Source organism: Martes martes, assembly GCF_963455335.1.
Source record: "Martes martes genome assembly, chromosome: 1".
Taxonomy (NCBI): domain Eukaryota; kingdom Metazoa; phylum Chordata; class Mammalia; order Carnivora; family Mustelidae; genus Martes; species Martes martes.
In genome coordinates this window covers 93,765,419-93,785,753 of record NC_137888.1, presented here as the reverse complement: position 1 = coordinate 93,785,753, position 20,335 = coordinate 93,765,419, and the positions used below count along the sequence as shown (strand labels likewise).

At 41.8% G+C, this 20,335-nt stretch overlaps 1 protein-coding gene across 3 annotated transcripts in view; it reads left to right on the top strand.

The window, feature by feature from the left end:
* TNIK (TRAF2 and NCK interacting kinase) overlaps window positions 1-20,335 on the top strand; it is a 376,499-nt gene that overhangs the window by 338,681 nt on the left and 17,483 nt on the right. For all 3 annotated transcript variants that reach the window (XM_080809121.1, XM_080809120.1, XM_080809119.1), the window contains 3 exons: window positions 2,716-2,900; window positions 13,386-13,515; window positions 18,969-19,133. In XM_080809121.1, coding sequence (XP_080665247.1) covers window positions 2,716-2,900; window positions 13,386-13,515; window positions 18,969-19,133 — 480 coding nt within the window. The remainder of the gene's footprint in view (window positions 1-2,715; window positions 2,901-13,385; window positions 13,516-18,968; window positions 19,134-20,335) is intronic.

Here is a 20,335-nt window from a genome sequence, read left to right as displayed (position 1 = left end):
GAACCCAGTGGTGTCAGTTTTAGATCGTGTCTATATTCTATAACTTTGCTATTATAAATTCTTCCAGAGAGGATGGATAAGGAACAAAACCGCAGCTAAGCGTGTAGACCATTGGCAATGGGAGATTAATTTTCTTTGACTGGGATATTACCTTTGAGTTACTCATTATTGTTACCTTGGGAGTCTCATATATGTCTCACCGTCTAAGCTGTTACAAAGTAAACTTAAGAGGAATTTGCAATTACTTTCAGTGTTTCAAGAAAGATAGCTCTTTAATAATGTAGAACCCCCCCCAAATATTCTAATTTTAAGCGAAATTATAAAACAAATCAGAACTTTAAACTTTTCTTATATACAGTGTTAGAAAAAAATCAGGTCATTTTCACAAATGAGAGTTTCTTGAAATCAATGGGCTTTGAACTGGCTTCATATTGCTAAAGAGTTTTGATTTTTTTCAAATCTCCTTTGTCTTGTTTTGAAATGTCAGAGATGAGGAAAATGAACCCACAGGGAAAATGTATTAAAAATATAAATAAATCACAGCTAATATTATTATATTTTACTCAGAATATTAACATTAGAAATAAATTATCTTAAACCATATTCTCTCTTTAAATTATAATAAATGCATTTTATAATGATAAGTAACATTTTAAATGCTTTACATTCTTTGGTGAGACTTACAATGCTCCTAAAATATAGAAGACAAAACAAAAAATAAATTTATCTGTTACTATTTTGCTGGTTTGGATGATTATAATATCCTTTTCTATTCATAGCATTAACAAATATCGCAAGTGTATTTCCCCCTGTGTTCAAGTATTGCATACCCTTCACTGTCTTCTCAATTTGATAAAGATAAACATTGACAATGTCCAGAGGAAGTACGGAATATAAAGCCGAAATCTGAATATTGCCTCTTCCTATTTTGGCCCATTGCTAAAGAAACAAGAAATACATTTGCATAAAATTCTATCTATGTGGTAATTTTCCTCTTTAGCGGTATACATTATATTTAAACACCTTCGAGTCTTTTTAATGCAATTCTATTTTCATTTTCACAGATGGGGTACATATATCCACTGAGATTGAGGCCATGCATGTGTGCATGTGTGTAAAAAGCCCAGCAAGCATCTTTGGGTGGAAAACACACAATTTGAATTTTCAAAATCTTCCCTTTTCCAGTGCTTCAAGTCCCTTCAGAACAAATTTAAAAGCCATGATTGCTTTCCTTTGATTTTATTATGAAATTGGAAGAAATGACTCCTTCCTTTTCCACCTTGAACTTCCTAAATTTCTAGACCAAATGAACCACTTCCTCTCCTAGTCTTAACCAACATAGCAATGCCTGACACAGAGGGGATGATAAAGAAACGTGATGATCTGTGATCTCCCCCGGAACAAAATTACATTTTATAATTTAGCTATACACATTCCTCACGGTGTTTCTTCTAACCTATTAGGCTAGTTTAGGAGATGCCATTTAGATCACCTACATCGCTCTAACCTGACCTCAGGAGAATTGGACAAACAAATACATTTCTAAATGGAAATAAAGAGAGAATATGGTCATAAGAAAACTGTGGGATTTAGTATCTTTCAATGAGTTTCTTTCTCCCTAATGCCCTGTCTCTCACTGAATGCTCTGATTCCCACATGGGTCACTAATATAGGGAGAAATGGTAAGACCGATGTCCAATTGCTTTTTCCTCATTTGCATGCCACGCGCCATGGGCAGTGTAACCCGTGCGAATTAGAGCGGCTACGCTTCTGCAGTGCTCCCCTCTGCATTGCCCTGAAAGCATGTGAAGTCGAAGGTAGTCAGAGATCAGCCCCACTGCCTGCAATGTGTCTCGTGATTAGATACCACACCATCACATCCATAAGGCTGAAGACCGCATCATACTCATGGAAACCTGAAAAATGGTCTCTTCCCTTTTGGTGTTTGCACATTCATTTCAGTATTCCTCATGAGGGTTTCTGCCAGGTGACTGTGATTTTAAACAAAAGAAAATGAAACACCTGTCGTTCTGGAAGAGAATTCGAGAATTCCCTTTTTTTTTTTTTTTTTTTTTTGTTCCGTTGTCGTTCCTCTTGATTAACTCAGCTCTGGGGCTATAAATTTCAGCGGCACGGGGCTTTGGGGCGGGCCATTATTTGATGTGGTGCCTCTGCTCCCCAGGGAATGATGACACATCAAGTGAGCCATTGTAGTAGCTGGAACCGTGGGAATTGCTCTGTTCTGTGACTGATGCTAGATTTTGGTACAGTAGCAATCAAAGAGGGGAAAGGCCATGACCGTGGCTTGAGCAGGAGTCCCCAAATCCCGGGGAACAGTTGCTCAGTCCATGTGTTTTCCCCTTCACTCTGAGGGTGACCAACGTCACTTCCACAAAATAAAACAAGAACCCAACGTTTGTATATATGTGTCCACACAGAGCGCACATACACATATATACGCATGTATATTCAGAACTGAACTGTCTCAGTCTAGCCATTGGTTTTGAACAAAATCTAAATTTACTTCATCTTTTTTTTCTAGTTTCTCTGCGCTACAAACATCGTTTTCTTCGCTCCATGCAGCCACTATGTTTGTAACAGTTCTATCTAGAGCTTTCTTTTCTTGTTGCTTAAGCTGGAGCCCTGAGTTGCTGAGAGATGTGACTTTGGTCGTCTCTACAATTCATACGTGCCAAATGAACTTCTCTTTCGTAGGATCTGACGGCATTAGCCAAAGAATTACGAGAACTTCGGATCGAAGAAACAAACCGCCCACTGAAGAAGGTGACTGATTACTCCTCCTCCAGTGAAGAGTCGGAAAGTAGCGATGAAGAGGAGGAAGATGGAGAGAGTGAGACCCACGACGGGACGGTGGCTGTCAGTGACATACCCAGACTCATGTAAGAGAGCTGCTTTTCTCATGTCTGTCGGGGCGGGTGAGGTCTGCAAACTGAGAGGATGAGAAATAGGAATTAAACAGAGGATCATTTATGGGTCTCTGGCAGGATCAACGGACTCGAGTTTTTATTAGAGCATAACCCTAAAGTTACCTCTCTCCACGGACACCGTCCCTTGGAATACACAGCAGGGATCCTCCTGCCTGTGCTTTATCCAACTACTCTTGTGGGATTGACTCTCCCTTTGGTGACACTTCCGTGGTTCTTGTCATCTCCTGGGAAAATGATATTGACAGCCAGACTGTTGGCACGTCCCTGTCCCCGTAGAACTGCAAGAGTGGAATTACAGGCAGTGACACTTAGGAGTTAAATTTAACAACAGGAGACATGTTTCATCCTCCCCTCCCCCGCCCAACCACCACCACCAAGGGAGGAATGCGCGGGAGAACCTGCGTTAGTGTCCCAGGGAAAGATTCCAGAATCCAATCATCCTGCAGAGAACCTTCTGAGGGTCTGACTTAAATATATCCCTGTTATCATTTCCTTCTTCATTGTCTCTCTTATGTGATCCTTTTCTCCGTGGACTGTGACTTTCCCACACCACCCCCCGCTACGTTCTGTCCTTTCCTTTGCAGTCTTCGTTTGCCTATTCATACCTGAATCTATGCCTACCTACATTTCCCTTATTATTCACTTATGTTTTGCTATAGCCTTTACTTCTTTTCTTTCCTTTGTTTAGTCTCACTTTTTCTTTTTCTTTTCCTCATTGGACAGGGTCCTATGAGAGAATTCCTCTGCCCTATTGCTTCTCCAGTTTAAACAAACAGATTCGGACAATCACACTCACATGCATTTCTTACTCCCTCCCCCAAACAAACACAAGGTGCTGTTGCTCTGATTTGGTATAAATTTGACAGAGTGTGACACAGATGGTTCCAATGTGCTCTTCATTCACTTCCATTTCTTTGGCTCCGCTACTGAGACAAAGTCATCACACTACACTGACTCCCTAAAGAGAAGATGCCATTTCGGGTCACAGATTACTGTCCTGTCCAGCAGAGATTGGAGGGAGAGGGCTAGCCTCTCTGCAGGGAATGTCATCCATTGATTAACAGTCATTATGTACAAGCAATTCTGAGAGGCGAATCCAATTATCATAGCTGAAAATTTATACTTGTTGTTCTGCTGTTGATTACACAGTTATTGACAACCATAAATACGCTAAAATATGACATTTGAAACAAATTGCATTGAATTGCTTTTTTAACGGCAAATAAAATTGTTCTAGAGGCAAAATCACTAATCCAAAACATTTCTGCAAAATATGCTGGTCCTTTCAGTTTTTATCTTGACTCAGCAGTGGTTAATTTTTCTAACAGATGTTTTGAATTCCATTTAAGCCCTGAGCCTACAACTACTAGGATGAGGGCTGGATTATGACTTTAAATATTGATAAAACTTCCACTCTGTGTTCTACACCAGACTGAGGGCTTTGAGACAATCAGCAAGGGCACACACATGCATTCTGCCTTGTAAAAGTGTATATCCTAGTTGAAGAGAAACAAGATTATATGCAGAAACTTCAGACTAATATAAATATTTGGAAGAATGACCAAAACATCCTTGGGAGAGATGTTCAATCACATTTGGTTTTGAAGCCCAGTCATATTTTGCAAGGCTGTTGCTTGTGTTGACCTTGCTATGGCTAAGGGCACATCCGTTTCTTCCCACACTAAAGAAATACTCACCTGTCCAAAATTTGTTGGGACAGGCCATGCTGCACTTCCCCTCTGCTCTCTGGCACTCTTCTGCCCTTCGGAAATCACCTGCTTACAGCCCAGGCTGCACAGAGAGAGCCTGCACTTTCTGCTGTGTGGCCCTGGATCTTGAGTGTCCTCCTACAGTTTCACGTAGTGCTCAAATCAGGGTGTTTATTATATGTCGTCTCCCTGTCGGGATCTGAGATCCCCGAGGGGGAAGACTGTGTCTCATTCATCTCTCGACTCTTAACACCTTGCATGGTGTCTGGAATAGAGTTGGTCTTCAGTGACTTTGATTTATATTTAATTGCACTGAAATGAAATTGCAAGTCCTGGCTTCCTAGAGTTTATGGCACAATCCAGAAGAAAGACATGTTCACAAATAACCGTCATCAAGATAGAGGGAACGTGGGACAATATTAGAATCTCAGGCAAGGGGAAACTGAAGTAAAGGCACAGAAGGTTAACTTTGGTAGGAATGTTGGGTGCCTGGGGGTGGGGAGGGGGTGGTCTGGACTAGTGAAACCAGACCAAGAAGTGTGAGCTTATCATGTGGCCGTTGAGAACCACGGAAGGCCTTCCTGGGCTGGGAAGTGACATGATCAGTGCTATGTTTGAGAGAAATCACTATGACAAGATGATCTATAAAGAGAAGAGGCTCGACACTGGTAAAGCAATTCAGAAGATCTCTTACTATTATCCAGAAATAATGAATGCGCTATCACTGAATGCATATAATGGAGGCAAAACTTGTCATGGCTCTGGAAGAATTGGTAAATTTTAGACAGATTAAAATGATCATCCACTAAAGAGCATTTAAAATATTTAATGGTATAGGAGATCTACTCAGAGACAAGGCAGGATACAACCTGAGTAGATCTCCTATACCATAAAATACAAGTGTGTGGGTGTTTATATATGTATTTATTCCAGTTTGGTAAATACATGCATTTTTGTGAATATAAAATGTATGCAGTCTGTTCTGCGATGGCATGATAGTTGTATACCTAAGAAATTGCACTGTAGTAAAAAAAATTCATTATAAAACAATTATTTCTTTTAGAATAGGATATTTTAGAGTTGGAAGACTTCTTATATACATTCTTATCTTTTTTTATTTTCTATTGTTAAGATAAGCCTTTACATACTATGCTATATATTTTTAGATATATATTTTATCTATATTTTTATATATATTTATCCATTATATAGATAGATATTAGATATTATATATGTAGCCTGATTTTATATACATATATGAACTGTCTTGACATATATATATATAAATAATCAGGATATATATATATATAATATCTTGATATATACATATATATATATCAAGACAGTTCATTGCCATGAAGTGTATACAAAAAGAGCTTCTCAGAAATGGAGCCCAGCCATTTAGACAAACAGCTATAGATCCTAATGCTCAAAACAACATCTTTTTTTATGGGCAGTGCTGGCTTCCTATTTATAGTATAAGGTAGAACCTATAAGAGTGTACATAACTAAGATTATTTCCCTAACTAACCAACTACACTATTTCCCAATGCCTCATGCATAGAAAAATAATGGGTGGAGGGAAATAGACCAAAATTATGAAAATGATTACCTCTGGATTATACAACTATGAGTGGTTTTTATTTTATGTAGATCCCCAATTTTATGAGCATTTACAATTTTTATAATCAGGGGAAAAAACCAGAAGCTTTCTAGAACTAAGTTGATTTGTGTCGGATCAAGCAAGCCGAAGCAGCATCCTCTTGTGTCAGCATCTTCCCTCTGGTGTCTGCACCCGCTTCAGAACAGTACATGCGAGGCCCAGTCTTAACCATTAGGACCATCTCCTGCCAGCATAGCCCTGGAGTTGCGTACAGTCTTATAAAATGCTGTCTGGACAATGAAAGCCATTTACTTTGTGTCCTCTTCATTCCGTTATCGCAGGAAAGCCATGGTTCTGACCCCTTGCCCTTCCCGGGCTGTTGTAGTGCTCTCCTTCCTCGCTTGTGGTCCTCTCTGCCCTCCTGTCCATTTTTCTAGCTCTGGTATTACTAGTGTTGTAGAAGCGTGGCTCCGATCCTGCTAGATTCTAGTGCCCTGCGACCCTCTTCATCGCTGGGGGCTCATGGTTGCCTCAACTTATACTCCAGCCAAACTGACCTGTCAGTTCTTGCAAATAAATGCCTTGTACTGGTCCAGTCTTGTGCCTTGTCTTGCAATGAGCTCTCCCTCTGCTTTGCTTTCCCACGTACGTCGTGTCTTGTATTTGAGTATTCATGTCATGTTTCTATGCTCTTCCAGATGCTAACCTCTTCGGTTTCAAGAGCCATGTCTTCCTCAGCTTTTTTCGTTCTGTTTTGTTTTAAAGAGAGAGAGAGAGAATGCATGGCAGGGAGGGGCAGAGGGAAAGGGAAAGAGAGAATGAGAGAATCCTAAGCAGGTTCCATGTCCAGTGCAGAGCCCAATGTGAGGCTCGATCTCACGACCTTAGATCATGCCCTGAGCCGAAATCCAGTCAGACGCTTAACCGACTGAGCCACCCAGGCACCCCTTCCTCAGTTTTTCTACCCACTACCCAATCCCAAACCAAGGGCCGTTCATAGAGCAGGTGTTCAATAGATGTGTACTGAATTGAATTAAATGAGTACGTACAGGAACACTTTGACAAATCCCATTAGAGGAAATTATTGACTGGGTCCTAATCACAGTAAATTTCCTATAGTTCTCCTAATCAGTGAAAGTGTTTTGTCTTGTTTTGTTATAGTCTTTATAGGAATTTGGACAATTAATTGTTCCCACCCTGATTCTATTTGAAAATAATTTTTAGAACAAAAGGATTACTTTAACTATAAAATGTTTTAGTTGTTTTGGCCTGAGTGTTTTTTTTAAATCATTGCCTTTTTTTCTTTTTTTTTATTGTTAATAAACTTTGGTTTTTTTTAGAACTGTTTTAAATTCACAAAAAAATTGAGCAAATAGTAAAAAGTTCCCATTACCCCTCCTACTCCCTGCACACTGTTATCCCTATTATAAGCACGGTATGTTAGTATGTACTTAATAAACCAAAATTGATATATTTTAATAGTCTGTTCAGATTGCCTTAGTTTTTACCTCAAATCTATTTTTCTGTATCAGGATCGCATCCAGGATACCATGTTACATTTAGTTATTTAGTTACCGTATCTATTTAGACTCCTGTTGGCTGTGACAGGTTCTAAGACTTCCTTTGTTTTTAAGGAACTAGGCAGTTTTGAGGAGTACTAATTAGGAATATCACAGAATTCGACTCTACAGGAATCTACCTGATGTTCTCGTCATGACTAGATTAGACTAAGGTTATGGTTGGAGGAGAAAGATCACAGAGGTCACGTCATTTTTATCACTTCATACCAAGGGTATGTACTATGTGACTTAGGACTCTTGGCATTGACCTTGATCATCTGGCTGAGGTAACGTTTGTCAGGTTTCTCTACTATAATGTAATTTTTCCCCCTTTCCACACTTTACTCTTTGGAAGGAAGCCAGCATGCACAGCCTGCACTTAAGGAGAGAAGAGTTACATTCCTTTAGGATGGAGTCTCTACATAATTTATTTGAAATTATTCTGCCAAGATTTATCTCCTCTCCATTTATTAACTTATTCAGTCATTTATTTATAACAACATAGATCCATGATTATTTATTTTGTACTTTGGATTATGATCCAATACTTCATTTTGCTGCTTGAATTGTTCCACCTTCAACTACTGGAAGGTCTTTCAGTTGGCTCCTGCACCCCTGTGGCTGACATACCCCAATTACTTTCTGACACTGTAAGGGGTTCCAGGCATATCCTGTGTATTTCTTGTTCTAGTTCTGGAATCAGCCATTTCTTCCGGGGTCCTTGATTCCTTTCATTAAAGAATGGTATCAGAATGAAGATATGGCACAGGATGTGCTCATGGCTGCTAGTGTATCATTTCTTGTAGGCCCTCTCAGCTGACCGAGCAAGGAGATATATATGTGTGTATTAACCCATTATGTACATGTATCTACAAGTGTTTCTACATATAGCCATCTGTATTGCATTAAATAAAAGTTTATCCTAATATCTCCCACTCTGATTCATGAACACGTGGATCATTCTAGCCCCTCCCCCATCCTTACTTGGAAGTTCCCACACCAACAGTGGGAAACCACCAGCATTTGCTTAATTGTTCACAGGGATAGCAATGTCAGAATACTTAACCTGTATGCCCACGGGAAACAACTGCAGCCGTTAGAGTTCCTTTTACCTTTAGTCTTATGGGACTCCATTCATTTCCAGAGTTACATAGGTCAACTTTTCCCCATTCCCCTCTCAGTGAGATTTTTTAAATACGTTTGTAGTGCAGTGAGATTCTCTTTTCACAGTGTGCCTTCTTTCCTGGGATTCACCAACCTCCTAAATGATGTATTTTTATTTACAAACATCAAATTTCACTCTCCATACTATAAAGTTCAGAGACATACCTGAACAAATGTTTCGGTCATCCTGTAATAACAATTATAAGAAAATTATTTTCGCACAGCCTGTATAGAAAAGTGATCCAGGGGCGCCTGGATGGCTCAGTGGGTTAAGCCTCTGCCTTCAGCTCGGGTCATGGTCTTGGGGTCCTGGGATCAAGTCCCACATCAGGCGCTCTGCTCAGCGGGCTCTCTGCTCAGCCCTCTCTCTGCCTGCCTCTTTGCCTACTTGTGATCTCTCTCTCTCTCTCTCTCTCTCACTCTCTCTCTCTGTCAAATAAATAAATAAAATCTTTAAAAAAAATTACTTCTTAAAAAAAAGTGATACAATGCTGAAGTTACTTTTCAAATTTTAAAAAGATAAATCATTAGTTATTCAGGACACTTTAAACATGGTAATAATTATTCTCATAGCTGGTTGATCATCAATTCATAAAAGATCTATCTCTTGGCAATGAACTTGAGTGCAATGTTTGCTAGAGTTATTAAACAAAGCCTTTGGCGACTTATAAAACATTTGCTGGATGTCACCTGCCTGCCAGGCACAGTGCTTGGCACTGAAGATACCAACAGTACTGAGATCTGATCATTGAAGTACTGTGTATTGAGTGCGTGGTTAGAGGCATGTAGAGGATAATGTAGAAGCAGAGTGGAGAGCCACCTATACCATCCCAGTGGGGCTGGGCTGGGGTTTGGGAGCCTGGACTGTAGTTTAAAGGATGAGGTACCCAGAGGGAGGCAGAGAATGTAAAAGAACCATTCAGGAAGAGAAGATAGACTAAAGTTGCCCAAGCGTTTTGGTAGCATGATATGTGTAGGAAACTACTAGAAGGCACATCTTGTTCAAGTTAAAAATGGAAGGTAGGTTTTGTTGAAGCCATAAGCTAGAGAAACAGGCAAGGGCCAGATAAAAGAAGACTTGTAAGCCACAGGTTTATTCTATGGTTAACTGGGAGCTCCTGAAGTTTGAAAGCCTGACATGGTCAGGGGAGCAAAGAAGGATGGAGTGGAAGGGTCAGGAATAGTAGACAGACAAGGGGTCAAATACCCAAAGTACCAAAGAGCAGTCATTGAACTTGAGAGCTAAGATATGACCTAAGGAGTTTCCTTGAGATGCTAGAAGTCAGGTATAGGGAGCAACAGTTTGAACAGTGAACCTTAGTATTTGAAGGAAGATACCATGCCTTTTAAAAAGAATTCTGGGAGCGCTTGGCTGCCTCAGTTGGAAGAACATGAGACTTCTGATTTCAGGGTTGTGAGTTCGAGCCCCACAACAGGTGTAGAGATTGCTTAAATAAATAAATAAACTTTTTAAAAATTAAAAAAAAATTCTGTAGAGAGGTGATTTGGAACATACAGAAATCTGTAGGATTTTTCCGTGGTCAAACGCTGTTATTGGTAACAGAAAAATTAATGATGTTGTCAATTAATACAAAGTACACAGAGTGAGCAAATATGTATAAAAGGTTCATAATAAAATAGACCAATCGTACACACCAGAAAAACCTTAAACTATCTAAGAGAAATTGCTCACCATTCTAGACAAAATTGACCAAGGAAGAAATACAGATTATTGTATTTTATTCAATCAATAAGGACTATCACTAGTAGAAATGATACTTTTAAAAACTCAAAACAGCCCAAACTGTTCACCATAAAAATTTATCATAAATGGGACAATTCTTGGTCATAAAATTTTAAGTATAAAAATGGACCTGGGAAAAAAATAATCTCGGTAAAAATATTGAGCAAGAGGTCAAACTGTCGGTGGCTCACACTATGCCCTTTGTAAAACTTACTATTGACTAAAAATTGACAGGTGAATCAAATCTTCTTAATAAAATTGACACCTTTAGAACCAATCCAGACAAACTGTACTTGGTAGAAGTAGTGACCACAGAATCCTTTGAAAGATGTTATGGATAACAATTTTGATTGGCTTACTAAATCTTTGTTATAGAATCTACATAGAAAAGAATTGGATCCTATGATGATAATTTTACTTTCATAATAATGAAAATAAATAAATTGGCAAAGAGTTTAACCGAAGCATATAGAAAATTGATCCAGGAATTGTCCTAATGGAGTTAGTTCTAGAAAATAGCTTTTTTATGAAAATTTCACTCATATTGGCATATTTCTTATTAAAATCGGTAGAATCAAACATCATCAGGGTAAAAAAATATATAAGTGGGCCAAAATATCTTTGATCTTTGAACTCCCATGAAACTCTCTGATGGTGGAAAGGAACTCAGTTGCACACTGTCAGCCCGGTGGTGGCTGCCACCATCCACGTAGCTTCTGACAGAGGCAAAGAATGTCTCAGTGAAGAAGGGAAGTGACCCCCTTCCTAGAAGGTGTTGGCTCTTTATAAATGCTTCATTTATTGACTTATTTGTATCACACCATCTTGTGTGGTGTGATAAACAAGCATTGAAGGCAGCTTAAAAAAACATACAAACAAGGTAAAAGAAAATTTCAAATAAATGAGCGACAACATCACAGTTTTGACAACTATTCTGACTGACCAGTCTAGCGATATGTCAGGCATTCATTGCAGTGATTCCTTTTTCCATGTCTCTGGGACACTAGTAATGTCTCCTTTCTAGGAATATAGTATTGAAATTGCTTCTTTGGAATTTCTTCCCAAACACATCGGTTCTAAAGGAAATTTAGATTCATTCAATCCACTGCTCCTGTTAGTAGTTTTGGCGTAAGTGTCTTGCTATGCATTTCTTTTTTTTTTCTTTTTTTTCTTTTTTTTCTTTTTTTTTTGGTGTGGACTTATCTTATCTTCTCATTTCTTTGTTGGGATCCTTAACATATGTCTTCTCTGTCCCAGAGATGTCAGAAATTGGGTGTGTTTCTTCTTTCTTGAGTTGAATATTTCATCAAATGTTTGGATTTTGATAGGATCTAAGAGACCAGAAATGTGGTTTTTTTTTTTAAATACTTAAGAAACAATTAAGAGAACAAAATGGTAAAACATATAATTAAAATACCTAATGAGAGAAACAAGCCTTGATGCCTTTTTTTATTTTAATAAACCTGCACTAAAAGAAAGGCAGCTGCGGGTGCCTGGGTGGCTCAGTCAGTTAAGCGTCTGCCTTCAGCTCAGGTCATGATCCCAGGGTCCTGGGATTGAGCCCTGCATCAGGCTTCCTGCTCAGCCAGGAGTCTGCTTCTCCCTCTGCCCCTCCCTCTGCTCATGCATGCACTCTCCTCCCTCTCTCAAATAAATAAATAACGTGTTTAAAAAAATAAAAATAAAATAAATACAGGGTATCAGTAAGGCCCACATTGGAAACTGAAATCCTGTGGACGAACCATGTCACCTACCTGGTTCTCAGTTTTCCTTAATGATATGTTCTGTGCCCCAGGACACATGGAAAACATCAGTCTCTGCTCTCAGGGCATATGTCAAGGTCCTGTTACCTTCTCCATTACATCTTAAATGCAAGAACAAGAAATAAGCTAGAAACATACACCACAGAGTGGAGTCATTAGAGAGGTTTTAAAAAGTATTGCATATTGGTAAACAGCCTAGCCGATGGATGTCCTAGTAAGCCAGAATACCCTTCATTGATATTTCTTCTCCATAAATAGTGGAAAACCCATTTATCAAACAATTGTGTGTTGCACTCCTTCCCGCTCTGTGCCCAGCTCTACGCTAGGTAGACAGCGATCAGACAGGGCGATCAGAGGGCAGACAAGACTGCCCTCACAGGGGTTATGTTCTATTAAGACAGAAGGCAAAAGTTACAAGAGACTCAAAAAGATACAGAGTCACAAACTGTGGTGAGAACGAATAGGAAAGGACGGAGGGTGAAGAGAAAGAAGAGGGGTTGGTGGGATAAGACCTCCATGCTGAGAGAAACCTTCTCAGGGGAAGTTATCATTTAAGATGAAGTGTGGATACTTCAGTATCAGTACGAGAAAGGCAACCAGCCAAGAGCCAGGGTGGGAGACAGTTTCCAGGCAGAGGGAACAGCATATGCAAAGTGCAGGTCAAGGTAGCCTGCTGGTGGAAGAAGGAGTAGAGAGGGCTTGGAAACCCTGCAGAGCCTGGCAGGCAGTTTCGGGCAGTTTCGTCCTTGGAGAGTTGGAAACTTGCTCGCTACGGCTGCTGCACAGAGAGCAGACAGGAGGGTCTGCTGCAGAAGTGGAACACCTGCTCAGGACACCCAGAAACCGGCATTCCCTAAACATACATTGGTGTTAATATCGTTCCTTCCCATCTCAGACCCACAGGAGCCCCGGGGAGCACCGAGCAGTACAACGTGGGAATGGTCGGCACTCACGGGCTGGAGACCTCTCACGCGGACACTTTCAGCAGCAGTATTTCAAGAGAAGGAACCCTGATGATAAGAGAGGTAAGTTGGTATAAAAGCTGTGCAGAGGAAGTGCATTTCTTGAGTGGTTTTGATATTAGAGCTTTCGCGGAGAATGCTTACGACATGTAGTGTAAGCCTTGTGGATGGGGCTGGGTGGGGGCACCGGCGCTTCTCAATGGCTGAGTGATTTTAATTGTCCACCGACTCCTTTCCTGTATCCTTCTAAGCTTCTGCAGTGTGATTTAATTACATTAGTCCAGATTCTTCAGTAGGAGCTATGCAAATCGGAATACGGAATTTGAGCCTGAGGATATAAAATGGCAAACCCAGATGTTTCCTACAGCAGGAAGACAGAAATGAATGATCTCGCTCAGCAGTATCCGAGGCCTTGTTATGCCTCCTCCCCTCCTGGCTTTATCCTTGTGGATTTATGTAGAAAATGCATACACGTTCCAACAAACGGTGATTTCATCTTATCTAATTAAGTCAACATTAAAAAGGCTATTAAGCTATTTTGATGAAAGAACAAAGAAATATGCAATCTACTTGAAAATGTACCTTGGCAATATGTAGGATTGTGTTTTTTTAAACTTGAGGCACATCATTTCATTGGGGGGGGGGGGTGTCCTCCCACAGGCAGCCCGTCCTCACGGCACCTGTGCCAACGGGAAGGGCCTTGACAAATCAGAATCTGTCTTCTCTTCTTTCTTACTTCACTGTCATCATGCAAGTTTGACACCAAGTCTTTGCCCGGGAGGAAAGCAATGGCTGGTAACATTGGGCAAAAATGACTTGATGTCTCCCTATGTCCATGTTATCATCTATAAAATTTCATAAACAATAGGAGATGACTCATAAGATGACCGGGAGGATTCAGTGAGTTAACACGTGTAGGCATTCAGTTAGCATAAACACAGTGGACTCCCGAACAACAGGAGTGATAAGAACTGTGTGGATCTACTTACACGTGGATTTTTTTTCAATATGGTCTCATTCTGTAACTGTATTTTCTTGTCCTTATGATGTTCTTAATAACATTTTCTTTTTTCCAGCTGACTTTATTATAAAAATACAGTGTATAATACATATCCAGAATATGCATTAATCAACTGTTTATGTTATTGATAAGGCCTCCGGTCAAGAGTGGGCTACCATAATAGTGAAGCTTGGGGGACGTCAAAAGTTCGATTCGGATTTTCAGCTTCCCCGGTGGGGGGTGGGGGGGGTGGGTATCAATGCCCCAGCCCCTGTGTTGTTCAGGAGTCAACTCAATATTATTTTATCTCCCTGTCACCACAGAATGGAGTTCTTCTGTTCCTCGTTATCACCCCCCACTCTTGCCCCTGAAACAATGTATATCATCTGTCATTCTTTAGCCAGGAGAGGTTGGGAAACCATCAGAGCAGGCTTTGCTCTCCCAAGAAAGAAAGGAACTGTAGTCTTGAGATGAGTAAGGCCTTTGAAATAATAATTGGCAGTCGGGTTGTAACTGGAAGAGTAGTTCACAAAGCAGCTTGCTAGAGTCTCATTATATGGCCTTGCCAAATCTTTGAAGTAGGCTTTACAGAGTCCTATCATGTACGTCTGAACTAAGAAATGGACTTGGCTGCCACAGTTGACATTCCGTGGCACCGGCGTATAAATCTCCCAGCGCGGTGAGTGGAGAATCCCAGTGCAGGTGTGGAATGCTGCTATCACTCTCTCTTGCTACTTGGAAAACTTGAGGGAAAATGTTCCAGGGTGAGTTACTCTCTGACTCTAAATAAAAGAACTCTGATTTCTGACGTGGTTTACAGTTTGCTTGAGTCTTTATGACAGAGTCAGTACCTGGAGGCACATTTTCAGTTCAGTTACCAGACATATCCAGAAGGCTCCATGTTATTTAAAGCACTCCAGTATTTTATGGCCACAGCCAGTCACTTTGAAAACAGCACTTGCCAGTGTCTTATATGAATTTGATCTATGGAGGGCCAAAAATCTTTTGTCTCTCTGTTTCTAGAATTCCACCTTTGCCAAAAATGGACTTTTAAAATAACAAACCTTGAGTGGGAATCCATTAAAGGAACAGGTGTTAAAAAGTTGAATGCAAATAAAAGTATGTCCCTGACAGAACAATAAGAAAAGAAAAACTCACCGTAGAACTTAGCTTAAAGGGTGCTCTCATTCAGTTCCCCAAGATGGACATCAAGGAGAACTCACTTATGTCAGCATTCTCACTCGAGTGGACAAGATGGTTCTGGTGGATACTGGCTCTATGACCCACTGTCTTGCAAAGATGCACAAATTTAGTGCATACCAGGCCCTCTGGTGTTCTCTCTCCCTATCCTACAACCCTATAGGACCCTTCCCTACTCAATTTCTAGAACCCACCAACACCAGCTGTCATCTCCCACTTTGTCCATAGGGACCCATCTGCCAGAAGAGCTGTTCTCCCTTCCTCACTGCCTCCACTGCCCACGTACCCAGCAAATTCCTATGGGTCTGGCTCAACCTCCCCTTTCTCCTTGAGACCTCTCTGGGACTCCATGGGCCTCTGTCCATAGCGTCTTTCTTACTGACCAGGTGGTAGCAGGAAGTAATCAGGAAAATAATCCATTTAAAACAACTTAAGAGGGGGAGAAAATGTGGGGTGTGTATCAGAGATAGGGGCATAAAAATTCAGAGGTGTTTCATACAAGGAATCCAAAAGCAAAGAGTAAGTTGGGACTCTGTGCAGGTTTAGAACCAAAAACTAAAAAGGATCAAGAGTCTAGGCAGCTTTCGTGTGCCCATCTCTGGCTCTCTCACTTCTGTCTCTCCTTACCCTCCTCTCTGCTTTCCTCGATGCCTGTCTCTCCTTTGCCTCACTTCTCTTTCCTCCAATTGCTCCTTTGTCCTTTCTACTCCACAGACCTGCTTTGTCTCCATCTACATGCACAAGCTCTCCCTTTTCTCCCTCCCCCACCAATCGCAAGATAGGGATCACATCCCACCCAGTTCAGCCGTCCAGCAGAAACCGACCAAGTGTCTCTCGGCCCCAGCATTAGATGCAAAAGGGAATTTGATTCTGCGTGGTTCAGGTGTCCACTCCAGGTCTGATCAGCTACGGCCGAGAGCAGAGCCACGTCGTGTGACAACAGCCCAAAACACCTGGGCTCTGCCACCAGGCAGCCCCCAACTGCAGCCCTTAGAACCTGTGCCACTTGGAGCAGGTCAGCTGAATTCTTTGCACTGCAGTTTTTCCAGCTGTGAAATGAGGATAATGAAAGCTAACCCGCGGAGTTATCTTACAGACTGTGTGGAATACTGTACCTAAACCGTTTGGCACCGTCCCAGATATATGTTGTTGGTCGGAACATCTTAGTGTCCACCCCCATGGGAATGGTGAGGCTGGAAAGACTATAGAAATTGCCGGGCTCTGCAGGGAGGTCCTGGGGGCAGGGCTGTTCATTTATCTCCACATTCCCAGCAGAGTGCCTGGCACACAGAAGGTATTTAACTCTGAGCTGCTTGCTGAATGGACTAAAGTCTCAGAGCAGGGAAGATTCAGGGCTCTCCCCAGATTCCGTGAAACTCTAAAGAGATACCATGTGTGATTTATGCTACTGGGAGATTGGGGAGAAATGGTTAAAGGGAAAAAAAATCCTCTCAGTATTTGAACAGAAGTTAGAAGGAAGGAAAAGCTGCCCAGTATACATAAAATTGGAGACATTGAGATGAATCAGGACTGAACCCCATAAATGTCATTTAGAAGACAAAGCGTTCAGTGCTGAGAACAGGCACTGGTACCTGGATGAGCCCCGGGGCAGAAGGAATCCAGAAACTACCCCTCAACGGGGCAGCCTGCAGGCCAGGAGTGTGCTGCCAAAAAACAGAGCGCGCCTCTGCTTTCCAGTTATTTCTCAAACTCCCTGGCAACACCCATTACATGCATCCTTTCAGGAACTTGGGAATCTGTTTCATCATCTACCAACACCCCCCACCCCCCAACCCTGCAAAAAAAGGTGCCTCCTTTCACTTTTAGCCAGAAGCAGGTATGAGGTGGTCCTTACAAGATCGGGACAGGATCTGGAAGGGGGAAGTCAGGCCAGTGAGCCCATGCCAGCCAGCAGGGGAGTGCTTCTGCCTGCCCCGATCCTGGCTCTTTCCACCATGTTCAGCAAAACACGTCACACTCAGTAGGCACTCAGAAATGTTAGGTAAATGAATGAATGAAAGCAAAGGCAAAGAAGGGACTCCTTACGTAGTCACGTCTGCTCTAAGAAACCTCAGTGAGCTGGTTGCCTAAATGTTAAGCCAGGAAGCACAGTACTAGCCAGGCCTACAGTGTGAGCACTGGCTTTTAGGAAGCAGAGTTGTCTTTTAATCCTGTATTTCTTCCCTGGGATTTTTGGGAGGAGGCTTTACTCTCCAGAGCAAAGATTTCCAAACTTGCTAACAGTTATGCTAACAGTAAAAATTTTAGAGCATGCCACATAATTACAATTTTTTTTGTTGGTTTTTTTTTTTTAGAGGGAGAGAACCCACACACAGGAGTTGAGGGGAATGGGGGAAGAGGCAGAGGGAGAGGGAGAGAGAGAGAGATTCTTAAGCATGATGTGGGGCTTGATCTCACAACCCTGAACCAAAATCAAGAGTCAGACTCCTAACCGACTTAGCCACCTGGGACCCCATAATTACACTGTATTTATTTATAAATCATGCATGTGTTCCACTATGCATATTATGTGTTTTTTAAAAACACCTTAAAGGACATTAAAAAGGGATGCTATAAACAATATTTCAAATGCTTTGCTAGTCATGATGACTTCCATTTTTTACTACACAGCACCATAATCGCTTATGAAAAATTCAAAATTAATACCAGACATAAACCCATAGTTTCATATTATCTGTAGATTATTTCAGTACATTTTTTGGTAACTCCTGTCAGATCTGATTTATTCATCATTGTTTTGACCTCATTATTGATAAAGAGCTCTGTGGGTCTGGTTGATATCATCTCTGCATTTTTCTTGGGGTACATGGTACATAAATGGATTCTTAGCATTATCTCGCCCAACCTTTTCATTTCAGCAATATTTTAGGTCATGTGTGTGTCTTGTGATCTGGTAATATAATCTGCAAGCCCAGGTAACTGGTCTGCTCAGAGGCACACACATAAATATGGCAGAAAGAGGCAGTGTGGATGCGGACCTCGGGTGCTCTGCCCCTCCACCTGCATCCGGCATTCCTGTCTTCCCCAGGGAACCCCCACTTCCTGTGTGGCCCTGAAGGCCCCTCACGCAGAAGCAAAAGGCCCCATGGTCAGTCCATATACTAAACAGTAGCGAAGTTTAACTTCTTTATTTTCTTAGTAAAATAGAAATGTGAATGTTATCTTCCCACAGACTCCCAAGGGTCCATTTGGAGGCCATCGTGCCTGTGCTGTGTGAGGGGTGACATTGCTCTGTGGCTTTTGACCTCCTTCTCTAATCCCTGTCTAATGCTCCCCATGTGTTGTGCCCCCTCAGACGTCTGGAGAGAAGAAGCGATCTGGCCACAGTGACAGCAATGGCTTCGCTGGCCACATCAATCTCCCAGACCTGGTACAGCAGAGCCACTCCCCAGCCGGGACACCAACTGAGGGCCTGGGGCGCGTCTCCACCCATTCCCAGGAGATGGAATCTGGGACTGAAGTAGGTGCTGGGCAACAGCCTCAACAGCTCTGTTCTCACTGGGTCGGGGGAGGGGAGGGATGGGAGATGGGGAGCCGGCTTCAGGAATGAGGCCTCGCTAAGCTCCCTGAAATGTGTTCAGTTGGTTTCTACTACATAACTACTTCTACAAATACTTTAATAGGGGAGAATCACAGAAGCAAAGCAGTAACTGTTATCACATATCATCTGACCCCAAACCTATTTTTACAGATGAGAATATTGAGGCTCAGAGTGGTTAAGTGACTTGCCCAAGGCACACAGCTGGTTTGTGACAGATCTCTGTAGAACTGGGATTTCCTATCCCCAGGCCAGTGCTAGAAACTTCAGCCTGTAGAGATCCCAAGGCCAAGTTGAGGTTCATGTTTACGTCAATTTAGTCAGACTAAGTTGAACCTAAAATGAGGTTGAAATTATTTGTTAAATGAAAGATAAAAAATCAATAGATAGGTTCTCTGAGCATTCCTCTTCCTAAACTCCAAATTGCATGAAAAAGGGAGAACTGAGATACTATCTTTCCCATATAGAAATGGTCCCCGGAAGCAGCGTGAATAAATCCAGTCGGCTAGGCAGTGCTCCTAGGGGTGGTTATCCAGGCTTGAGAGGTGGAGGAGTCCGTGGTGCGTGATCATTGCCGCACGAATAGTCCCTTGAGTCACACGGACGCCCTGAAGCTAATGACGAAGCTCGCACAGTGGTGTTTTTGATACTGTCCACACAGTTTTTATGATACAGCCTTTGGATTCTAAAGTTGTTGAGCAGACGAGCTTTGTCTACCTCAAGGGAAAGAGCACAGAGGTGCGTTGCAGGGTGCAGCATCTCCTCTCGTGACTTCACGCGGTGTGGACAGGTTTTCTCTGCCTAACCACCTCTCTTGGGACCAGAAAGAGCCCCAAGGGATTGGGCTCTGGTTCAGATTCTGCTGCTGCTCCAGTCCTAAGTGGGAGTATGAGTACCTGCCCCACCTCCTTCACAGACCTCTTCGAAAGATCAAAGGAGAGAACGTATGTGAAAGTTCCAAGAGGAGCTGGACTGTACATTCGGGACAAAATGCTGTCGCGTGGACATGCTTCCTTAGTTTGTTGCCGGTGGGGTCCGCTTTCCCTCAGATCATGTGGTCAAAATGAGGTTGTTTTTACTTCAAAGGAGAGATGAGCTCTGTCACCACGGTCATCTTTACCATA